The sequence below is a fragment of the Protopterus annectens genome, chromosome 4.part0, assembly GCF_019279795.1.
Source record: "Protopterus annectens isolate FY-2018-M chromosome 4.part0, PAN1.0, whole genome shotgun sequence".
In the NCBI taxonomy this organism is placed as follows: Eukaryota; Metazoa; Chordata; order Ceratodontiformes; family Protopteridae; genus Protopterus; species Protopterus annectens.
Window position 1 is genome coordinate 45,475,629 of NC_056733.1, and position 16,506 is coordinate 45,492,134.

The window sequence follows — 16,506 nt, forward strand, 5'->3', positions numbered from 1 at the left end:
ATATAGCCCACCTTATCATGAAAGGGTTCACATCTAGATCGAGAGGTCATTGTGCCCCTCTACTCATCAATTATCAGGCCCATAATTGAGTACAATTATATTTATAGATATATATATATATATATATATATATATATATATATATATATATATACACACACACACACACACACACACACACACACACACACACACACACACACACACATATATATAATATATATATATATATACACATACATACATATATAAATATATATATATATATATATATATATATATATATACATACACACACACACACACACACAATTTATATATACTCATATATATATATATATATATATATATATATATATATATATATATATATATATATATATAGATAGATATAATGACTCCAAAAATTACCTTGCCTTGGAGAAAAGGAAGGATTCTATTCTGAGAAATGGCAGTCTTGGACTTAGTATATGTAAGTTTGGATTTTGGGCGATTTGGTCTCCATATCTTGAGACTCCGTAATCCGGTTCTGAGATTTTAAATGGTTACTCTCTTTCAGAGATGCTGCTACTGACTTGGCTAGTGCTTGTATAGTATGTGTTAATTCCATATGCATCTTCTTGGGAGCCATGTTTGCACTTAAAGGCCTGCTGTTTTACTGAATTGCTATTTTCATACTACTGGGTTGGCTATACCATATTTTTTTTCTTTTAGGTTTGAGCTAATCCTTGAAATTCCCTTCATCAGATTCTCAGAATAGTGGTATTTCTGTTACTCCCTTCTCAAATGACATTTGTCCATTTATGTGACCAATAGTGAAGAGGTCTGTGCAATTCTCATTGCCTCTCTTTGCCGTGATTGTTTGCCTAAATAAGAAATGCAGAGAAGCAGTTTTTCTCTAATGAAGGAGGTCATATGGAGATCTGTCTACACTCATAACCGGGCGAGTCCAAGATGGTTTAGTATAAGCTTCTTTGATAGTGGCATGCCCTGTCTTATATGCCCCTGACATTTCTTCAACTAAACTTTTTGAAGCCTCATCCTGACAAGACCAACTGTTCAAAGGCCTGCCCCAAGCTGCTCACTACTGTAAAACTTCAGAACTCTGTGATTCATGTTTAACAAATGCAGCCCTGTTCTGGCTGAGTTTCTTGTCAGTAGAGCTCAGCATATTTAGCATGCAGTGGAAAAGGAATAGCTAGTTTCATGAACATTTCATTATAATGCTTAGTGTGTGGTCTGAGATAGGGTCAGAAACAGAAGGCGGCATCCGTGTTCTTATGACTGGCTGAATATTTATGCTAATGTTATTTTCTACAAAGGGAAGTAATCTGACTTGAAATTAAAAAACAAAAATCTCATTTAGTAGCATGTGTGAATGAAATTCACTTTTATGTAAATATATTGCAGTCTTGCCTGATTCTGTAAATGAATGTCTGCTGGCATACTATATGCTTTGATTTATTATGCTGTTTTAATTAACAGCAGAACAGCAGCAGTTTGAGAATAATTTAATCAGATTTTTTTAACACATCTGTCATTGCATCCAGGTCATCTATGAGGATTACCAAATGGTCAGACTCACAGCTCCTTATATCGCAGGCTTTTTGGCATTTCGGGAAGCACCTTATTTAGTAGAAGCTGTGGATCGCCTTCGAAAACAGGACCCTTCTCTTGTACCCCAGGTGGCTTTATAAAATTATATTGTGGTTTGCTAGTGTAATTACTGGCCAAGAGTGATTGTTGATCTGTTTTCCAGTGATGTGGCCTTTTAATACAACTGTAGAAATGTAGAATTTGGTTAAAAAATAAGATTTTTGTATTTTTTAAATATTTTGAGTTTAGATCTTTTAGTTCCTTTCTTCAGCATATTACGTATTAAACATGGCCAGCATAGTCTGGGCATTGTAGTGAGGAATCTTTAATTGGCATTACTATTAGATTTTCATTTGAGTCTTCCAAATGCATACATTGTTTCTTAGCAAGATGCCCCGTCACCTTGTCCTCCTGCTTAACTTACTAAAAGATACCACACATCTATGTCAGCCCCCTCCCAAGATAAATTACAGGGTGCAAACTTGAATTTGTGGTTCTTTTTTACCGGTCAACAGGTTATCATGAAAATTAAGTTTTGGGATGTTAACTACTGTTTACATGTACCTGTGTTTATTGGGCTACCTTTATCTATAGTTTTAAGGACATCGTTCATTATTCATGATTTACCTCACACATTGTGCTACATATTGTCCATGAAAGGAAACTCATCTACATTGTTTAATGCTGGTAAGATGTTCATAGGTAGGTACTAGGCTATTGGCCCTAGGGCCTATATAAGCCTAGCAAAAAAGGTACCTGGCTTTCGCCACCCAAGAAAATTATTTTCCTTTGCCCCTGTCGAGCAGAGTCACAGAAGTGATCCCTGGGGTGAATCTCCTATTTCCCATCCAGTCATCAAGATTTTTCTTGAATAGTGCTAATGAGGAGCTCTGTTTGACATAGATAGGTAGTTCCAAAGTATGGGAAGTCTCTGGGACAGGAATCTATCCCTCCAGCATGTTCTGTTTATTGTGGTGACAAGGTTTAGGTCCCTACAGCGTGTAGTTCGGAGGGATTGTGATTTCTTTAAGTGGAGCATGTCCAACAGCTCTGGGTTTGACATAGCTTTGTATGTTAGGCAGAGATTGCCTCTGAGTAGGCGATATGTGATGGAGTAAAGCTGGAGTTTTTTGAGACGGTCTGTGTAGTGTATCTGTTTGAGGCCAGTAATCCTCTTTGTGAGGTATTTCTGTGGCCTTTCCAGTTGTTGTAGATGTCTTGTGAGGTGCATACCAAAAGGGGCGCTGTACTCTATAATGGGTCTAATGAGTTATGAGTAGAGGGAAACAATGCCCTCTCTTTTTCTGGATGAGAAACCTTTTGTGATGAGGTGTGCCACGTAGAAGGATTTCCTGACCACTGTGGTGATGTGATTATCAAAGGAGAGACTACTGTCCACCTGAGTCCCAAGGTCTCTTATTACACTTTCGGTGTTTAAGTAAACTACCACCTTTGTGGTAGTTCATGGGTACAGAGTTTTTACCATAGGGGATGACAATGCACTTTTTGGCATTGAGCTTCAGGCCATGGGTTTGACACCAGGCATCTGTCTGAGTTGAGGCCCTTTTGTAGGATGCCCACATTGTTAGGAGTTTCTGTTATGGCCCCCAGTTTGCAGTTATCTGCAAACTTCATTAGCCAAAGACCTTCTGTGTTAGCCTGTACTTCAGAGAAGTAGATACCAAAGAGGAGAGGACCCAGGACTGATCCCTATGTTTACTCCACTTGTCACTTGTCTGAAGTCGAATTTGGAGTCTGCTACTTTCACAGTGTGGGTTCTGTCCATCAGCCAGTTGGCAACCCATCTTGTGACATAGGGTTTTATACCTAGTTTAGTGATTTTATCTATAATTCCAGAGTGGGGAATGGTATCGAAAGCCTTGGCGAGGTCTAGATAGGCTGTGTGAACCACCTTACCCTCATCTTTGGCTTTGGTGACTGCTTCAAAGAAGTCTATCAGGTTTAGGAGACATGATCTGCCTTTACAAACCTAAACTGGGTGGGGTCCAGAGTTTGGAGATTACCAATGTCTTTGTTTATGAGTTCCATGATGATATGTTCCATGGCCTTGCATACCAGGCTCATCAGGCTAATGGGGCTGTAGTTCCTGGGGTCTGCCATGGCTCCCCCATTTTGGAGTGGGATAACAGTCGCGGTGCACCATTTAGTGGGCACAAAGCCTGAGGTGAGGCTATAATTGAACTTGGTACTTAGTTGGGGTGCCAGTTCGTTCTGTAGTTCATGTAGAACATAGCCTGGGATATTGTCAGGTCCCATAGATGCTGTGTTCTTGGCTTTGGAGAGTGTGTTTTTTACCTGTGCAGCCGTGATAACAGGAACTTTGCAGTCATCCGGTATAGAGATGGGCCCTCTAGGGGGTGAGAGGGAGGTAAAGTAAGCACTGAACCTATCTGCCCGGATGTTGGCAATATCAGTTGGTTCTGTATATTTAGTGCCATTGTGCTGTAACTCAGAGCAGATCTGAGTGTTGCTATTGAGATTCTTGACATAGCTATAGAATGCTTTGTGGTTGTCTTTAGAGTCAGTGGCAGTTCGGTTTTCGCAATTAGCTTTGGAGGATTTTATGAAGGATCTCAGCTTCTTACTGAGGCTGACCAGGGAGCTCCTCCAGTCATGGGATTTTACTGTTTTTTGCAACAGTTTCTTTCTTCTGTTGTAGAGTTTGTTTATGGCAGAGGACCACCAGATTGGCTTCCTTTTTTTGAAGGATAACATCTTGGTTCTGTTAGGGATAGCATGGTCCACGCACTTGTGTAAGTGCTCATAAAGTGCATTTGTGTAGGATTCAGCAGTCATACCTCTATTGTCTGTCTGCATGGGTGTCATGAAGTTTGTCACTTCTGTCTTAAGAAGTGTGAAGTTGACTTTGGAGAAGTTTTTTACTGTGGTTTCCCTAATGGGGGGTGTGGGCGGGATGTGGATGTCTAGGGTGATTAGCTTGTGGTCGGATCTGACCAACTAGGAATTGACCTCTGGTGTGGAACACCTGTCGCCCATGTTGGTAATGACCAGGTGTAGGATATTGCTGCCTCTGGTGGGGATATGATTAAGTTGATCCAAGGCATTGGAATTTATGAATTCCAGAAAACATTGAGCAAAAGAGTTGGTACACGAGTAGTTTTCTCAGTTAATGGAGGGGTAGTTGAAATCGCCCAATTGTAGGGTGTTGGGTTGTACCCTAATATTTTCCAGTGTATCAGGAAATGAGGAGTGGGAATCCTGGGGCATGGTGGGGGGTCTGTAGCAAGCTACAATTTGGATTGCGGTCTTGCCCAGAGTTAGTTGCACTTGGATAATCTCGTATGCATTTTGCTGTGCAACTAGCCTGGAGGTGTGGATATCCTTAATGAATATGGACATGCCTCCACCTTTAGTGCTTCAGTCTGGGTTAGGTGGCCGAAAGGTGTGGTATGAATTACAGCCTGGTAATGCATGGGTGCTCTCTGGAGCTTTGATCCAGGTCTCTGTCACTGCACAGATGTTTATGTTCTCCATTTTAAGGAGTGCCTCGAGTGAGTGCATTTTGAGGTTTAGACTTCAAGCATTGAGTAGCATTATCCTCAGATTTTGCTTGCCTTTTATGGTGGTGAATTTGTCATTTGAACCTTGTCTAGAAAAGGCACTATAGGGGTGGCAAGAGCCGTAGCCAGTATTCGGAATCCCAAGGGCGACAGGTGTAGGCCATCTCTGGCAAATCATCATGGTCTGTCGGTAGACAAATACTGGATCCCCTTCGAGTGACACCAGTAGCTTAGCCAATTGTTGAAGTCAATCATTTTGTCGTTGTACTGTGGTATCATTCTGGGTGATGGCAGGATGCTACTGAGGGCTAGGGTCATACCTGCCTGGGCTACAAGATCGTTACATTTTTACATTGTACATTTTTACATTGATGTTACGTTTTTATCAGTCTTTTACCAGGTATGTTAAGTAGCATGGGTAACCGTGACATTGCAATAGACAGCTGCTGCTTTACAAAGGTATGAATGTTGGCGATGTTTGTACATCTGATAGCGGAGAAGGCTGTACATCCTCAGGTATAAAAGAAATGTAGGGAGTACTGGCTTCACTGCTGATGGTCCTGCTGAGACACTCATTCGAGGTAGGGGTGGTACTGGAGATTCCAGATGTGAATTTTGTCCTTGCTGTGGTGGTGGGGAGCAGGATGACGCCTGCACCTAGGCGGCTTCACTGGTGGGGTACTAATGAAAACACTTCAGCAGGAAAGGACTAGGATACGTTCAATCCACTAACTTGCAAGAGAAGAGCAGTATGGGTGGCCAAAAAGGTATATTAATGATATAGCAGATGCTGTGGCCTGCTTAAACTTCAGGAAGGCACGTGACTACATTCTGTGTAGGAGATTTACTTGTATGTGATACGGACTAGTAATGGGGAAGAATTAATTAACTGATTCAAGAAATGTTTGAGCATGGAACAAATAAATAAATATCAAAGGGTGACAATAATCAAATGTCCAGTGTGAAGAAGATGCTGTAACTGCCGTTGTGCTCTGATGAGCAGGACAAGTATAGGTCTTAATTAGTATCCTTTTTGTGTTAAATTATCAGTACTTTTTTTCTGGATTATTAAGTGATTTGCATTATACTAAATGTTCACTGAGGAGTGGAAAAATTAATAGACATCCTAAAGAAACCTGGGGAGGTGAGAGTATGCCAGGTACATTTTAATCTGAGAAAGGGCAAAATTTGGACATTTTGAAGTATCTGTAGGAGAAGGCGACAGAGTAGAATGGCACAGTAATATCAGTGTCTAACAGCAGTATCATTAAGGAGTATACATGAAATATCCAGTGGGCCTTTTTCATGTACACTCTGGTGGGCATTTTTCACATACGCTCTGGTGGGCCTTTTTCACGTGCACTCTGGTGGGCCTTTTTCACGTGCACGCTGTTAAGTATAACAGTAGTGAAGAATCAAGGGAGTACAGTATTGATATTCTTAACATGCCACTAAGCCTCCATTATTGCAAAGTGTAAAAGATTTTGCACATGATGATACTATGTTTCAGATGCATATGTATGTGTTCCCTGAACCTGCCACTTCTTTGTTGCTGCTAGTACAGTTTGCATCATAGTCCTAGCTTTTTGTCAGCATGCATTGCAGATAAACTAAATATGGCCGTCAAGTGACCAGTCCAGACTCTTGCTGGCATAGTCTGTTGTAGTTAGGATAGTGTCATAATGTCAGACCCTGCCAGAGATGCTGCAGACTTATCCCCACGACTTGGTTATTATTAGGGAGTAAATCCTGTGGACGACTTCATGACCAGAAAGATGGCGGCATTTGCGAGCTTCTTCCTCTGGAAGTGGTAGAGGGGGGGTACTTCATTCATCTCAGGCCTATGCTGGAGCATTGCCACAAGGAGTGAAGTGCAGAGAATAGTTCTAGGCCTAGCCCTTGTAAAGTGTACCTCCTTTTTTAAAATGGCATCTGACCTTAAAAGGTATTGAGGTCACCCTCTGCTAGCATGGATTGGAGCCCACTGTCAGTGGAAGGTGTTGGCAGTAAGTAATGCACCCACCCCCTCCTGTACTGTACACATAAGCACATACATCAGGCTGCTCACTAGTAGTTACCAGTGTCAGAAATAACCCACAGATGTACCTCTTTACCACAAACAGCATACTCCTACTGTTTTTAATACTCTAACACATAAGTTACATATGTGAACTTCTTTTCCACCAGTGTGAAAGCTACTTTTAAATTTGGTCTGTAAGATCTTTGCCACATTGGTTCGGCTAGCGAGCCTTCTCAAGAGAAGTGCTCAATTGGGATGTCTTCTTTCCTATTTTTTCCTTCTTATTACCTTTTTATATGTCATCCAGGAAGGGAAAATGTGTGTGTGGCAGACAGATTTCCTCATAAGGATAGACACGAGGAAAAAAAAAATAAGCCAAAGTCACTGGGTCCTTCTTTTCAAGTTTCATTACAGATCAATGTTTATTGAGTTTGTCCTCTGTCATGTAGGACTTCATCAGAACAAAACTACATAGAAATCAACCTTTTATAGGTAAAACTCAAGTCAAATGACTTACTGAATGAATTACTTAAATGCCATTTACATAAAGTAAAACATGGAAAATATCCTGCAAATAAAATGTAATTTTAAAAGAAAAAAGCTAACAAAAATTAATGTTATAAGCCTCTTAGTATACGTACAAGAATTCATGACCTAGATGCCCGTAATTTCAATGCACTTAAAAATACCTCTCCCATGGTCCACCCCTCAGATTCTCACCAACCTGTTCCAGAATAAAAAATGTATAAGAACTTGTATTACATGTCCTCATGTGATTTCATAATGCATTGGTCTCCATCTTATGTGCAGTGTCATACAGGTGTTCATAAACACATTTTTTTAAGAAATTTTTCAGTCCTTTCCTACATAAAATAAATTACATTGCTGACATCACGCAATGCAAATTACCTGTTTGGACAAGCAATTAAAGTTCCACGTTGACTTTAGTTCCATATTTCTGGCAGCCGAAAAGAAGAATTCATCATAAAAGAACACCGGTGGCATACCCTTCATTTCAATGTTTCTAACTTAGATCTGTTACAAATATTATTGCTGTTCAGACTTGTATCCCTTTCCAAAATTATTTATTTTGTGGATATTTTTGTGATTTTGTTTGATTACTGACACAAGAAGTGCCTTTTTTGTTTGGGTGAAACACATGATCATACTCAGTGTGAGATCTGTCAGGCGTTTATCCCAAAGACTCTCTACAGCCACCTGTTGTCCCACCGTTTAGTTCAGGTTACCATGGCCTCTGAATCTACCTACCCTGACATTTAACTGCAACTTAAGAAAAAAGCAGAAAAGGCACTCTGATTTGGTTGCAGTCCATCCTCCTGTGGACTTCTTCTTTGGGTTGGATGAAGAAGCTGAAGATGGTCAGGTACCGACCCAGTTGGAGGACGATGATGGGGCTGTCTACCCATGGCTGTGTCAATGTCTACTGCAGACAAGGAGGAAGAGGGAGCCCAGCTGATCCATATCCAAGGGGCCTAGGAGGATTCCCCAAATTCTTATTAGGGAGGATGTTCCTAGTACTCTCATTGAATCTAGATTTAACGTTCCCTTACAAAAGAAGGAAAAAACAGACATGTAGCCCCTGTGGCTAAGGATCCATACAAAGAATGGCAAGATTTTACAGTACCCCTATGGCTTTAAAGGCCCTGAAGACTTTTTCTGTCCCTGCTTCTGTTCCCTGGTCATCTACTCCTTCAAAACATCATAGGGAATCTGATTCCTTTGAGGAAGATCTGGATTTAGACTCTGAAGCTTCATTGGCTTACTCTTAAATCCATTCTGTATTGCACTCTCTCTTGCTGTGGGATCTGAAGAAGAGATTCACTTTCTCATGGGGCCCCTAGGGAGGAATTATCCTATGGGGATACTGTGGTACGCATAAGACATTTTAACTGGGTTTGTTCCCAGGTTTCTGATATTCAAAAGTGGAACTATGGACTTTTACAAATAGATTCACCTAGGTGCTCTGCAGTACTTCTTGTTTTGGATGCTCTTTTGGACATTTGGACAAATTCTTTTCAGCTTCTCAAGCCCTAAATTTCCGGCCTCATGTTAGTATCAGCTATGGTCAGATTTATGTCTTTTATATATATATATATATATATACTTTATATTGATATGTCACACCTGAATTTCAGGTGTTACATTAGTAAATTATCATCATTATTATTGTCATTATTGTTTTTTAAATGTAACTACATAGGTCTATATGATCTTACTTTTTATATACAGTATTTTAGTGAATTATGTTCACGAATCTGTAGGGACTTATGCTAGTATCTATACACATGGATTCTTGGTCTATACATATGGACAACTATATGTGTCACAGGTCATAATAATATCATATATATACATACCTGTTGATATATGGAGGTAATTAATTTGTCCAGTATTTATTGATACATATTATAACCCAATACCTCAGTTGTACAAATATATATATGGACACAGGATTTTGATTTTGATTTAGATTAAGATATTTTAATTTATTGAATATTATCTATCTACATATAGTTGTCGTTATCTAACTTAGTGAATAACATCTCTTGAGATTAAAAGTATAAAAGGAAGTTGCACCAAACAAACAAGCGACTCCTACTGTGCATCTTATTTTACGCAACAGCGTAACCTCGCATAATGGATTATTGGGCTGTAAGTTGTGTTTCAGATACTTCCAGCAATAAACAATACATATTTTGTTATTTAAGTTTATGCGCTGGTTATTTAGTCACAAGAATTAGGATATATTAAGGTAACAATGAATTCCTAGCAACTTTATTTATGTACTGGACGGCTATCTTAGGCTCTGCAATAATGTTGATCTATTGGTCGCCTGGATAGAATTATTTACACTGGGTCCAGGCATTCAATAATGATCATCCAGCATTTGTTGTTACAAGAGAAGGGAGAGCTCTCTATTAGATGCAATTTGTTATATGAACATGGTTTCCTATAAAGTCGTTTTAACTTGATATATGTGTAACAAATCTATATTTACAAAAGTGACATTAATTGTTTTGTTTTAAAGTATTTATGTCATAGCTTTACATTTTGACATTTTTCATGCACAAAATCTCAATGCGCATTCTACTGTGGTCTATCAAGAAATTGACAGTTTTATGCATTTAGCAACTATTGTAAATATTTTAGTGTGGTCATGATGAAGGATAGCATTCTAAAAAGCAACGCATATATTTATTCATTTATTTACACTATGATTAAGTTGTGTTTATGTTTAGGATGTTGTTGACACAGCGATATTAATTATTGGCAATGTTCTACAATTTAAATAATTGATTGAATGATTGTCTGTTAATTTATGTACTCTTCCCGCCTTATTTGATATAAAATAGGGAGAGTTTTTACATAATTTTATATCTGAAGAAGCGTAGGTGATCCTACGCGAAAGCGCTTATTCTGTTCTTCCATGGATTAAATATATTTTATCTTTACTACGGAGATTCTGTGAGTGGCTCATTTGGACTGTTACTTGGATTGTTATACTTTGGTCGTGGTTAGACTACCGTTTGCTGCTGTTTCATTATTTCTATTTTGTGACGGTGAGTCTATTTAGTATTGGGGCTGTTTCCTGTGTTTTTGTCACTGACAGGTTGTGTTAAGTCCCTGACGTTCCAAGGTTTTTATATAAAAATCCTTTTGCTGACCAAACTGTGATTTCCATGGCCACTGACAAACCCTCTAAATCACTGTCCTCCTCTAAACTTTTACCTTCTGATAAGGTTGGTCATGCTATGGCTAGGTACTGGAAAGTGTGTATACTTCTGCTGCTTTGGCCTTAAGGGCCATTAATTGTCAGAGCCATATGAATAGGTATGTTCTTGCTGTTTCCCAACTTGTGGGCAGTTCTGACCATTATGCCTGATTCTGAGGCAAAGTCTTCTACCATTTCTATTTTGAGTTCTGCTTCTTAGGTGTCTTGTCATTCTGTTAAATGCAGTTATGATGCTGCAGATGAATCCTCTAGGACTGCTGCCTCAGGGTCTATGATAAGAAGATATCCCTGGCTGCACTTACAGGTTCTACATGAAGACATCAATGCAAATTACTGGATTTTCCCTTAGATAACCAGAATCTCTGTGTTTCTGCAGCTGGTGAACTCTTTAAGACTGTACAGAATAAAGTTAAAGGTATGTAGAAATTGGAACAGATCCTTTCTCCAGTTTCTAAGTTCCAGAGTAATTGTCCATCTAAATCTTCTTTTGTCCGAAGGCAGCAGAGGCGGCCTTCCAGGGGCAAGCAGTCTTTCAAGAGAGTTTTTCATAAAAAGCTTTCTCAGGGTTTTAAGAGTCAAAAGCTACCATTTCTGCCCCTCAGCCAGAGCACTGTGTCCCTCAGTCTGACCCTGTCTTTTCTTGTCTGGCATTAGATAACCACAGACTCTTGGGTACTTTCAGTTATCTGACACTGTTATGTTATGGTTTGGAAGTCCTCTCCTTCATTCTTAGTCCTTTACCAATTACCTCCTTGGCAGCTCTCTCATTTTCGTTTGGTCCTATAGGATCTTTTGGTACAGGGAAACATCCAGCCAGTCCCTTCTTCACAACAGCTCATTTTTTACTCCAGGATGTTTCTTGTTTCCAGGAAGGAGGGATCTTGGAGGCCCATTCTGGATCCCTTCTTTCTCAACACCCTTCTAAAGGTTCCTTCCTTCAGGATGTTGTCTTGCCAGATGCTTTCTCCCCCACACTTTTCTGCTGTCCCTGATCTGAAGTACACTTACCTCCACATTCCTATTTATCCTCTTCTCAGGAAGTGTTTACATTTCACTGTTTTCTCCTCACATTATCAGTTCTGTGCTTTGCCTTTTGATCTTTGTACAGCTCCATGGGTCTTTAGCAAATGTCTAGCCCCAGTGGTAGCCTTTTGCAGACTTCAGGGAATTCAGATATTCCCTTATTTGGATAACCTTTTGATCCAGGACCCCTCTTAACAGCACTTGCGCTTTCACTATTCTTTTTCTTCTCATTGTGGGGTTCAACCTAAATCTCAAAAAATCTATTCTGACCCCTTCTCATGACCAAGTGTTTCTGGCATGCAGGATTCAGACCATATCAGTGATGGCTTTCCTCCTTCCTCTCAAACTCCTGTCTGTGTGTAGCTGTTGTAGGTCTCTTCTCCCTGTTTCAGTACTGTCTGCCAGAGAATTTCTTCGAGCTCTGGGGTTTATGGTATCCACCATCCCCACAGTTCCCTTCACCAGACTCCATATGAGGAAATTTCAGTGGTATCTCAAGACTGTGTGAGTTTAGCACTGCCATACTCTGGATATTCCTTTTCCTCTGATGCTCTTTCTCAAGTCCAGGTTTCACTGGTGGATTCATCATATTTCCGTGAAAGTGCTTACCTTGTTGTGTTGCTATTAAAGAGTGCTGTGTTGGAGCCAGTTTGTCTTTTTCTTCACTATTTTGCTGTTTGCTACATTGGTTCCTTTATCGGTTCAGAGGTTTGTTCTGACTTTACTGCTACTGTTTGTTTACCTCTCACTGAGCATGGCTGCTACAAATGGGGATTTATGTGCAGTAGCGGCCTTAGGTCAACTGATGCCCTAGGCAAAAGGGCTCCATGGTGCCCCCACCACACCACCCAGCGCCCCCATCCTGGTCTACCTACACCAAATAAATACTGGAAAAGTGCCCCTGCTAGAGTGGTGCCCTAGGCGGTCGCCTAGTTGGCCTATGCTTAAGGCTGCCTATGTTTATGTGTTAAAGAAGAGTCAGCTCCTGCTTTGACTACTAAAGGACTGTACAATAATCGTTTCTACTCACTTTTAAATAATATGGTCAATCCATTGCACTTTGAACATGAAGTGAATACTGATGATTTGAATGCGCATGAGATGTTTCTTAAAGATTTTCATGACTTGGAGAATAAGCTTTATGGGTATAAGCGACTGTAGTGGCAGCGCTTCCACCTTGAAGCTTCTCTTAAAATGAACATAGCACCAAGGGGACTGAGTCTTGACAATGCCAAGCTATGGACAAACCTATCCTGAACTTTTGAGAATGCTGGCAACTGTTAAATCTTGAGTGCAGCGCCAGATACATGCAGCTCCTTATTGAGTTCTTTCAACCTGAAGAGGCTGATTTATGCATTGAGATAGAAGACTTAGAGAGTGCGATCTTTGACAAGTATCTAGATGATGTCATAGGGGATAAAATGGAGGTTTTGTTTGACGATATAAGTGGGTATGATAAAAGGTGATCAGCCACCAAACTTAGGAAAATGCAAAGAGACACATTTGATTTCCAAAATGGTAATGTGTTCTCTTGGTCGAGAGATGGCACTGGCTATAGTGTTCAAACTCAGCGCTCAACAGGAAGTCGGCGGAGGCCATATAATACAGGAATGAATGAGTCATACGATAAACGTTCCATGAAATTAGTACAGGCACATACAGTTTCTACTACTACAAGAACTGCATCAGTATCTGAACCAGTGGCCAACAATTTACTAGATATTCAAACTGGCCATTCTAGTGAGAATGTTGCTAACATCAAGTCTTCGACCAGTACTGGTACTGACAATGTTGTTAGGTCTAAATCACTGACAATGGTACACAATAGTCCTGCTAAAGCAGCAAGGAATCTGCTTGCACCTGAAGTAGTACATTCTACTTTTTTACTGAAGGATCCAGTCCCGATCAGAGGGAGATCCAGGAATCGGTATACCAACTCGAAAATGAGACGTCCGCACAGCGAGGAGGAGGTAATAAGGACAGGAAAGAGGCAGAAACAGGTTTAGTATACAACATCTCTTCTGTTATTTTAACTGAAGAACAACTCTCAGTTCTAAACAGAGGTTTAAACTTTGTTCCAGCTCAACAAGTTGATCTTGATGATGTACTCAAAGATCTACGCCTGTTTGGCAGGGCATTGACACTAAAAAGTATGTTTCCTGATATGATGACTGAAGGTGTTTTTAGAAAACCGAGTACTTCTGTTCCTCCTACAAATTCGACTGTTGAATTATTTCTAGATATTTGTGACAAACCGATCAGGGACAAGTTCTCTGATAATCACACTAAAGGCTTTATTAATTTGTCAGTGAATGAGCAGCAAGCACGTTTTGAATTGAAACGCATGAATAGTATTGAAATACGACCAGCTGACAAAGGGGGTGGGATTGTCATACTTGATAGAGATATGTATATTGGATGCATGTTGAATCTGTTAAGTGACTTAAACACCTACTCCCCTATCACAGGTACCATGTTGAGGGGGATTATTGATAGAATACAGTTTTATGTGCTTGATCTGCTTATGACAGGGCTAATCTCTGAACAACTGTTTGAAGATTTCAGAGTAGATCATCCAGTAGTACCCGTTGTTTATGGCCTTCCGAAGATGCATAAGAATTTTCACCAGCCACCCATGCATCCTATAGTGTCCAGCAGGGGCTGGGCAACAGAGCCACTTTCTATCTCTGTTGAAAAAAAATCTCCGGATTGTGCTAGAGTCTAGACAGTTGTTAGACTGTGCTTAGAGATACTAAAGGTTTTTTGCAAGAGCTGAATAATCAGTTAGAAGTTTTATCTGGTCATTGCTTTTTTGTCACACCTGATGTAGCCTCTCTATTCACTGTTATCTCCAATAGTTGGGGGATTGAGAATATTAGAGAAATATTATGTGCCAACGGATTTATTACTAGCAAAGTTTAACTCATTTGTACTCTCTTAGAGATTATTCTTGAGAATGATGTTTTTATTTTCAATGACTCCCATTATATACAGAAGGTTGGCGTGGCTATGGGCACTGCTTGTGCCAATAGCTACGCCAACCTAACACTTGTGAATTGGGACACTAAGTTTGTTCTCTCCAATAATAGATTTTGTAGTTCGATAAAGTAGTTCAAACGGTTTGTCGATATTTTTTTTGCTATGGCCAGATACAGAAGAGGAGTTAGTACAATTTTTACAGTACCTCAATGGATTGAATGACTTTTTGAGATTTTTGTATACATATTCATCAAAAGAGATTGATTTTTTAGATGTGACAGTGAGTAAAAATGCCCTGCCATCTGTTTCCACTACTATATATAGGAAGGACGTTAGGAGGAATAACGTACTCCACAACAGCAGTATGCATCCCAATCACACAAAATTTAATGTTTTAAAAGGGCAGATTTATCGCATGATGCATCGCCATAGTGATGATACACAGCTAACTCTTGCACTAACCAAATTGAAAGAGGAATATATTGAGAGGGGGTATAAGCCCACTGCCATTGACTCTCAGATTAGTGCAGCTTGGGTGGAGAGAAATAGAAGATGTAGACCTTATTTTGAGAATGTTCTCCCAAATGCCCAAACAAATGTTGGTAGAGCTGTTGATTCTCCATCTAATATTATCACCAGTAGTACTGTAGGGATTAGGATGCCACTAACTTTTTCTAGCAATGTGTGCATGGTATATGATGTTATTAAAAACAGTTGGGATATTCTCTTGACTGATCCTGGACTCAAAGATGGTATAGGTCGCCAATCCAGTTTTAATTTCAGGAATAACAAATCTCTTAAGAACCAGTTATATTACAAATCCAAGGGCAGACAGAATGCTGTACAATCTGATAGAATGGGTACATACCCATGCAGGAGATGTATGGCTTGTGTGTGTATATATTGGGAGGGGGCACTTTTGTACATCCACAATTAGGCTTTGAGATTAGCACCACTTTATATGCTGATTGCCATACCAAGCACATTGTATATTTTTGTTTCTGTACTATCTGTTTTTCATTCTATATAGGCAAAACAAATAGAGCCTTCAAGGAGAGAATTTTAGAACACCTAAGAGACATTAGGAATGCTAAGGAAACAAGTGCGTTGGTCATGCATGTTGCAAAAGAAGGCACTGCACATAAGTTTAATTTTTTTTGTTCTAGATGTCATACACGATAGTATTAGAGGTGGTGACATCAATAATAAGACAGAATCAGTGGAACAGAATTGGATTATACGTTATCAAACTGACAAACCACCAGGTCTCAATAGTAAGGTGTCTCTGAAGCCCTTTTTAAAAGCTAGAGCACTGAAACATTGACTAAGTAGTACCAGGCTTAAGTCCTTGGCTTCTTATATATATATGTATATATTTGCTATGGTTTTTATTTTATATGTCCACAAGATTGACCAGTTTTATATACGTATTTTTAGACCGATTTTATTATATGTATATATATATATATATATATATATATATATATATATATATATATATATTTTAGTATATTTAAATGTTGATACATTTTAGAATTTATATTTATGTTTATGTGATAGACCAGAGTCAGTTTTAATTATGTACTTGGCAA

The 16,506-nt window shown here is 39.4% G+C and overlaps 1 protein-coding gene across 1 annotated transcript in view; it reads left to right on the forward strand.

Moving 5' to 3' along the window:
* The window catches only part of LOC122800110 (endonuclease V-like), a 319,681-nt gene that overhangs the window by 257,327 nt on the left and 45,848 nt on the right, over positions 1 to 16,506 (forward strand). Inside the window, exon 3 of the mRNA XM_044069631.1 lies at positions 1,551 to 1,685. Within this exon, the coding sequence (XP_043925566.1) occupies positions 1,551 to 1,685 (135 nt within the window). The remainder of the gene's footprint in view (positions 1 to 1,550; positions 1,686 to 16,506) is intronic.